Here is an 8,829-nt window from a genome sequence, read left to right on the forward strand (position 1 = left end):
TTCAGTTATCACCGAACTTCAAAGTCACGGCAAACTTTGGTAAATACAAAAATGTGTACAAATGCGCGATATATATCTCGCGCACCCTGTTTGACATAGGAAACCCATGTTTTACAGTTTTTCATTTTAGACTTTTTTGCCCATAATCGACACACCCTATACATAATCTATAAAAATGCCCGAATTAAACGTTATAGCCCCTATAGTATATGAATTTTTTCAGTGGGGTAAATGGCCGTAATAGGAAATGACGTCATCGTGTCTAGATTGTCACAAATTTGATTGGCACAAAACCGTAAACAAAAAAATTGTAGGCCTCGATGCGGCCTTCGTTACTGTGCAAACCAAATAGTCAAATATTTCACGAATTTTGATTTATTACTAATAATTTTATACCAAAAACAAACATTTTCGGGGAGAAACCCTGTACAGAATCGAAAAACTGCTCGAAATAAAAGTTGTCTCTCGCATTTCTTGGTTCACAAATTTCGGCGATCGGGTTAATAGTTTTCGAGAAAATAATTTTTTTCTGAAAGTCAATATATTCAATAAAAAAATTCAAAATATTTTAAAAAATACTTAAAATATAGATGTCGACTTTTACTTTGCTGCCAAATTTGAAGTCGATAGCTGCAAATTTCGGACACCTGTTAATTTTTCAATATAGCACGGAATATTTTGAACACCCCGTACAATAGGTGAAAACTCTAAATACAAAAGTTGTTTATGCCGACTATATCGCCATCTAAGTGAAACTCATATTTTAAACAGTCTTTTAGTTGTACTGAATTTCGATTAATTTCATTTTTTAGTTTTTTTGAAAATGTGGCGCACCCTGTACATATGTGTGGCAAATTTGAAGACGATAGTTTCAATTTTGGGACTCTTATCGTGTTTTATAGCAATGTCTGACAAACAGTCGAAAATCGAAAAAAAAAAACGATGTCATTTTTACTTTCATAGATTTTTCGAAAGTAACAATGATATCCTTTTTGAACTCGCAAATTGAGAATTAACGTACTTTGTTGCGATCCGTTTTTTTAGTAAATCGTTTATTCGTTATTGACAGTGAAATAAGCGAGACACAGATTAAAATGAAGGTAATAATGTGACGTCAGAATTGGATTTGATGTAAGTTTATCGTAACTTCCGTTTTCTTTCAATTGTTTGTTGGTGGACAATGATTATGAATATTGTTCTCTGTCTCGGACGTTAAGGCGGCTGGTCGATTTTTATAAAACGAACAACGAAAGGTGCTGTGGTGGCGACAATGTGTTCCGGCTTGGGGAGTTTTAATTTGTGGGTGTGGCGACCGCCTAGGGATTGTCAATTTTCGACTCGGGTGTTTCGGTTCGCCATTTTCATGAGAATTTGTCGGAAATTGCAGTGTTTTGGTGAAAATGTTGCCGAGTTCGCGTGTATTAGAGTAAAATCGCTAATAGATATTTCGAACAAAACATGGTTATTTTGTCCAACGGAATACGTGAGTACTATTCTGCCATCGACGTGCTCCAGTTCGGATTGCGTTTAGCCTTTCACAGCGGATTTGACATTTAAATGGTTATTTGAATTAATAATTGTATGTATTGCGAAAACCAAGTTTTGTCCTGTTTAGTAAAAAAAAAACGAATCTGAGGTTTATCGGAAAATCGATATAACTATAATCTCAAAGGCGCTAACGTTTTAAAATACAAAATGAAGGATTATTGACTTTTGGGGATAGGCAGTTGATAATTTAATAATAACCGTGGGTTATCGATGAAATTCCCGAAGCGTATTATTTTAAATAACGTCATCGTCTAATTTACTAGCACGCAGAGGCGGTTCACGATGTTATAGGTGGCCCGAAAAGGGGACGAAAAAAAAAACACAATTTTAACGGGAAATGTTTAAACTCGAAACGTGGACAGTTTAAAAATGAGTCCGAGTGAGATTTTATTGATTAAACAGTCTTTGAAATGAGTCATTTCCTGGTGCTGATAATGAGGATACCGTTTCGTACCAGATTGCCGACTAAAGCCATGTGTTTAAAATCGTCTGACGGTTTTTGTTTTGGTTATTTTTTTACGTAAGTAGTGCTCGGTTAGGCATATATACAAATGTTAAAGGATGCTTTTACTTAATGTCATAAGAATGAAACGTCAATTTCCGACAGTAAACATTTAATATCCTGTGGTTACGTTTTCAGATTCCCGAGAACCCCGCTAGAGCGCCCTAAACAATAACGGATCAAAATGCCACTGCCGAAAAGGGTCATCGAACCGGTTCATATCACCAGGGGCACCCTGCCCGAGGACCTGCCCTTGCCGTCGGAATTGGAAGGGGTAACCAACGGTACCCTAGCAAACACCGTCAGGCAGTTATCGTCTCTATCGCGGTAAGTACTAGCTTAGAGTTTGGGGTTGTGATAGGGAAGGTAATTGGTTTGCGGCGCCTCTAGGCACGCGGAAGATTTGTTTGGGGAGCTCGCCAGGGACGCTCAACAGATCTACGATCGATCGAATTCGCTGCAGGCCCGGATCGATCGTCTCGCGGTTAAAGTGACGCAGCTGGACAGTACCGTGGAAGAAGTGAGCCTGCAGGACATCCACATGCGAAAGGCGTTCAAGAGCGCTACGGTGTTTGACCAGCAGGTATTTACTTACAAGATTGCTTTCTTAATTTGAATTGCAATTGCAACTAACCAAAAATTGACATTTATGTAATAAAAAAAAATGGGTGTTGACGGGCACCTTTAAATTAGATGAGATATGGGATGTAAAGGTATGGAAAGCCCTTTATGCAGGGTTGAAGGGTGTCTGTGTCGTTTTTCAGATATTCTCGCGTGGCACTATGCCGACCGCAATGCAGGAGACGTACAGCTCGTGCGACAAGCCGCCCCCCCTCGACAAGCTGAACTGTTACCGGGACGACGGCAAGGACGGCCTGAAATTCTACACGGATCCGAATTACTTCTTCGAATTGTGGCGCGCCGAGATGCTGAACGACACGGAACGCATGATGCACGACCGGGGCAAGAACAAACCGCACCGTGGCGCGAGAGGGGCGGCGGACGGGGCGCAGGGCGGCGGTAACCGTCACAAGAAACGCGTCCGCCAGCCGCATAGCACGCGCGAGCGCCAGAAGCAGATCGCACGGGAGCACGGCGAATACATAATGCCCCAGAACACTATATACAGGTTAGTTCTTGTTTATAGGATTTTTTTATTTATTGAAGCACAAAAAATATATTAGTAAACAATTTTTGTGTGTAAAATTTTATATGGTAAATTGATTCCAAAATTTTTACCTATATGAAATGAATGTAATAAAAATTAGCATAGATTATAGACTATATTAAATCCATAAAGGTTCCTTTTCCTAATTGGTAGACAGATTGTAAAGCTTCCGAGTCAATCTAAACTTAGTATTTGTCAAAGAAGGGAACAAACAAGGTCTGGTTTGTTATTTGCTTAGTTTTTTGCAAGTTTGTGCTTCCAGAAACAAATGTTACAGAAATATAAAATTTTGTATATAATTCTTTGTCTTTTTTGTTAATGCAGAGATATTTGAAAATTTCTATTTTTTAATGAGGTTTTAAGTTTTAATTACTTTTCTCAGAGTGTAGAAAAAATTTTCTCGATTGAATAGTCGTTAGCTGTGCTTCGTTTGGGTATTTTGTTAATAATTTTCAATTTTGGTTAGTTAGGGACAGGTAAAAACTGCATCATAGGTAAAAATGGACGTTTACAAAACTATTTGTGGAACTTTTCAAGGAAACTTGTGGATTCCGCCTGTTTCGGTTGTTGATAAACATAACCCAAGTAAATATCAAGAAAAAAATCTGTTATTAAGATTCGGTGAAAAAATCTGTCACTCCTCATGACTCTAAACTCCCTAAAATTCACAAACCAGGATTACCCCTTTGCACAATTGGTACTCTTTATTAAAATATCCAGCTGTTATATTAAAACCCCTTACGGGGAAAACTGATAGTGTCATTTCTTCCTTTCGTCTCAAAGTATATTCTGGTTAGTTTTGATTAGTAGAATCCCTCTTTACTAAGTCCCTATTACTGAAACCGTTAACATTTTTTAAGATAAATTAAAATCAGAGATTCTGAAACTTTTTTAATTGAGACATGCCTGTTTGGAATATATTTTTTCTTATAATTGTCAAATTTTTGATGAACAAACGTCGGGAACAGTTACGGGTTCTCCATTAGTACCAGTCATGGCGACTATATTTGTGGAAGTCTTTGAGAAAAAAGTTCTTGCTTGCGCCTTCCATCTAACCACATATCAAAAGTTTTAAAGAAATATAACGTCAAAACCCGATTTACCACTTGTGGAAAAACAAACACAAAATTCCATTTGAGACGCCAAGAGTGTACAGCAATACATGCATACACGGCAAAGAATACATTTACGAAGAATATCAACTAGGCTCAAAGAACATGAAAGAGCCTTAAGACTATGACAAATAAACTCATCAGCAGTTGCCGAACACAATTTTATTTGATAAAACTAAAATTCTTGCATGTAATTAATTCTTCTACCAACGAAAAATCCGACAGTCTATAGAAATCTATAAGCGACCTAACAATCTTAACCGCGACTCCAGTCTCTACCTATCATCCCAGCCAGTGTTTGTGCCCCTCATTTAGTTCCGCAGGTACAGAGTAAAATGCGAGCCAATTCCGGTCAAGAAAAGTAATATAAATGTTATTTCGGTCGATCGATACAAAACAATTTGATCGGTTAATTCCACAGCGTTACGTAAAGGTGATCGTTTCTTAGTCGGTAAGCGTTGGCGAAACGGTTTGTTTTCAGGACGCCCCAGCACTTGTACCAACCCGAAATCGACGGGGGCTCGGTTCCCGAGCATCTGCTCCTTCAACAGCAGCACCAGCAACAACAGCAAAGAGCCGCTCGTCCGAACTCGATCGAAATCCGACGTTCGTACCAAAGGGAGCAAGAGGTGCCGGACGGGATGCATTCGCCGCCCCCGCAGCAACAGCAGGCGTCCAATTACGACGACCACAATCCGTATCAGCACGGGATGTACGGCCAGGGGCCGCTCAGTTCGGAGTCTCTGTACGCGGGCGGCACCCCCACCAGGGGCGGCAAACTAAGGCCCAGTCAACCGCCGCCCGCGCCGCCCTCTAACCAGAGCACTCCGTCGATCGGCACCCCGACCCGCGGCCGAGGTTCCGGTCGCGACCAGTTACCGCCGCCGCCGCCTCCGCCCGAAGGCACCGCCCCCACCTCGACGCCGCTGCCACGCGACGTCATATCCGCCTCCCATTCGGTCGTCTGCAGTCCCGAGGCGAACGCGCAAGAGTTGCCGCCTCCGCCGCCCACTCCGAAGCAACAGACGTCGCCGCCCAAACAGCAAGTCGCCGCCGCCCCGCCCCCACCACCGCCCCCGCCGATGCCGACCGCGATGCCCGGCCCGATGATGAACGGCGACCTGATCAGGTCGTTGACGACGTCCCCGCCCAAATTGACGCCGGTCAAAGATCGGGTATTGTCGAAAATGGGTCCGCCGTTGGCCGATCCGCGTAACGATCTGCTCAAGGCGATCCGCGACGGCATCAAACTGCGCAAGGTCGAAAAGAGCGAGCAGCGACAGGAGATCGACCGTAGCGCCAACGGTCTGCACGACGTCGCTAGTATATTGGCGCGACGCGTCGCCGTCGAATTTAGCGACTCGGAATCGGGCAGCGACAGCGAGTGCGACTCGGAGGGGTGGGGCGAGAACGAGACGTCCGCGTGACACAGGCGGAAACCGAGCGAGTCGTCGCAGCAACAGCAGCAGGCGTCCTATTAGGCGGTTTCGTTTGTTTCTTTTTTTTTCGAGCCGCGGAAGGGCGGGAAAAGGAGTCGAGTCAATTTTTGCTTCTAAAGGCTAATTTTAGAAATGCAGTGAAGTCCGGATAAATAACTAATAATAAATAAGTGAACTTTTGTACTCACCCGATGTTTACGCAATGAATGGAAGTTTTTACATAATATATAATATTATGTTGTAAAAAAGTGCCACGATATACTATCACTTTTCTATATATATATATATATATATATATATATATATATATATATATATATATATATATATATATATATATATATATAATGTTGGAAAAGTGAAAATTAAATATCATTATGTACAAAACAAGTAACAAGTGAACAAGAACAAGTAAATAGTATCTTAAAAAAAATACATGTATCCACCTGGTCTTAGATAAACAAGTCTTAAATTTTGGTTTGTACGCGTCTGTTAAAAAAGTTAAAATACTTAAATAATTTTCAAGTTTACAAAAAGAATTTCAAACTTTCCCAGGAACGTCGCGTAACTCTAAAAACATGAGTATCACTATTATTTATTTCAGTCATGGCTTTTACTGAAGGACCATTGATCATGGCTCCTTCCTCAATAGTCTCCACGTTCAGCTCGTCTTCGCTCAATTCTGCATTTGTTTCTGAAAAAAATAACCTAAATGTTACATATCATGTTGACGCTAACTGGATAATTTCGACTTCGTTTATTGAAACGTAACTTTCGAAGTCGAATTGTTCAATCCTATTCGTAATCTCTGCTTTTCGAGGGCTATTCGGTTAGAAGCAATTCATCATTAGAGTCAAAAATCATCTTCTGCTTCAAAAAATCCTGTATGTTTATAACAGTGTCTTTCCTAACTTCCTGCCAAGCACCCAGAATAAAATTTATACATCATCTAATAAGCTCTCTGAAAACTCTCGTCTATCCTCACTTGCTTCTTTCATCGTTATCAGCAAAATCTACCTATGGTGATACTTTTTGATATGGTTGAATGGAACATTGGGATGTGCTGCACTAGAAGAATAATTTTTCTGTTAGTCTTCTTCAATTCTGTATCCCGTTGAAGCAGCTCTTGGGTAAATAACTCAGATGTCGTCCCCTATTTGCTGTTTGTCCTGTACTTGACTGATAGGGTCTTGTTTTTAAAGCATCTGGGGTTTACTGATTTGCCGATAACGAACTGCTTTCTCTTTTCTGTCCCAGACATGTTTGCAGTAACCGAAACTGTTATTCGAACCTCGGATAATTTTCCACCTGCACACCTTTCGCCTTGGAATTTCAATATCTCATCAGGGGTTAGTTTGTAGAAAAGGCCGGTCACATAGGCCTTGTGAGACAGTTATTAACACAACATTCATATCAACTGATGCAGACTCACCAACAATTTTTTTTCCAGATATACAATTTCTCTTCTTAATTATTTTACTTCCCATTTCACTTGCTTTTTGCTGAAGAACTGGACCACTTAGGAAAACATTTTCTTTTCTTTTTTGGGTAAACCGCTATAAGTGTCCCTTATTGACGCCTTCCTGAGCGTTTTACAACTTGCGTTCACATTCACAGGTAATGGAGACAAATATCACTTTGTTTCATACCACTTTTAATTTTTTGTATAACGTATTTTTCGTTCTAAATGAATGCTTTTCGTTTTTGCTCCTCCATTTGAAGATCTGTCATCAATATTCTCCACGAAATTTAAATCACAACTGAGATCAAAACAATAACAAAAATGTGCTATGTACTTTAATCTTTCTCCCGGGAAGTTCATTAAAAACGGAAAATGTATCAAAATAAATAAGAACTAAGAAGAACTAGAAATTATATATTATGACATGACAATTGTTTCGACAACACCGTGCCTTTATCAAATGTAAAAAAAAAATGAAAAAATTTGATAGACACGGTGTTGTCGAAACAATTGTCGTGTCATAATATATAATTTCGTGAAAATCTGAACTTTTAGTTCTTATTTATTTTGATAAATGGATTTTTATCAAGTAAAAGTCACCTCAGTTCAATTTTCGGAAAATGTATCTTAATGTTGACGAAATTTAGTTCGCCATATCCGAAACTTCACTATATTCGGGTTCACTATAAACAGTAAAAATTTACGTTTGTCTTATGAGACTTTTTGAGTTATATTTCAAAAAGTGTTCATTATAATTGAGTGTTCACAATAAACGGGTTGACTATATCCGAACTCCACTGTAATCCCAAATAATCGCCACCTTTCATATTGGGCAGAAGTGGTAAACAAAAAGGAAATTTTTAAAAGCTATTTAAATAACTGTTATATCGTGATATCCCTTTGGATCCCGACGACACTTTATGTCTCAACAATTGCTATTAAAAAATGATCTATTATATTCCATCATATCGTCACAAATATTTTGGGACATTTTTGATTTTGATTTTTTCTTTGCCGCCATTATCCCATATCAGTTTGACATAATGGTTCCGTGGTAACTTCAACTAACCAAGACATTTTGATATCTTCCGAAGAGACACGCGTTCAGGTTTGGCGGCAAAATTTTATTCGGAATCGTACAATTCGGTTCTGATTCACACACACTTGTGCGTCCGTGGACTCAAAGAGATGTGTTGGTTTGTAGTCTCCCATATTTTTTTAGATTTTATGGGAAGCACATTTACTTGGTCATGATGTATTGTATAAAAAAAAAAATGCGGTCCACTGTATTTTTGTTATTCGCGAAACACGTGCATATAAAACTCCTCTCTCGCCCGACCTTATACTTTGAAAAAATTCCATAGTCGTGCGCGTCGCGCCAAATTTTTTTCAGTATTACTCGAGCTGTTGTCCGCGCGGCAAAAGCTAACTAACCGTTCGGCAAAAAATCGGATCGATTCGATCGATCATTAACTATTCCATGTATGGCGATGTATATAATGTACTTCTTTACCTTGTAAAAAATTGTATACAGTTCTTTTTCCATTTGTGGCAACGTGTATATGTATAGTGACTCACGTACTACTCGTAAATACTCT

The 8,829-nt window shown here is 39.6% G+C and overlaps 1 protein-coding gene across 2 annotated transcripts; it reads left to right on the top strand.

Annotated features, from left to right (window-relative positions):
• Window positions 1-1,239: 1,239 nt before the first annotated feature.
• On the top strand, window positions 1,240-6,030 carry LOC132698952 (actin-binding protein WASF3). 2 transcript variants are annotated; one of them, XM_060665296.1, is made up of 5 exons: window positions 1,240-1,483; window positions 2,189-2,377; window positions 2,441-2,633; window positions 2,815-3,179; window positions 4,812-6,029. In XM_060665296.1, the coding sequence occupies exons 2-5, from the start codon at window positions 2,235-2,237 to the stop codon at window positions 5,755-5,757; spliced, it is 1,647 nt and encodes a 548-aa protein (XP_060521279.1). In that variant the 5' UTR covers window positions 1,240-1,483; window positions 2,189-2,234; the 3' UTR covers window positions 5,758-6,029. The 2 variants fall into 2 exon arrangements, with proteins under 2 accessions (XP_060521279.1, XP_060521280.1); XM_060665297.1 differs by lacking the exon at window positions 1,240-1,483 and adding an exon at window positions 1,554-2,068 and having other exon boundaries at window positions 4,812-6,030.
• Window positions 6,031-8,829: the final 2,799 nt, after the last annotated feature.

This window comes from Cylas formicarius, unplaced genomic scaffold (genome assembly GCF_029955315.1).
Source record: "Cylas formicarius isolate icCylForm1 unplaced genomic scaffold, icCylForm1.1 PGA_scaffold_3__17_contigs__length_32017465, whole genome shotgun sequence".
In the NCBI taxonomy this organism is placed as follows: domain Eukaryota; kingdom Metazoa; phylum Arthropoda; class Insecta; order Coleoptera; family Brentidae; genus Cylas; species Cylas formicarius.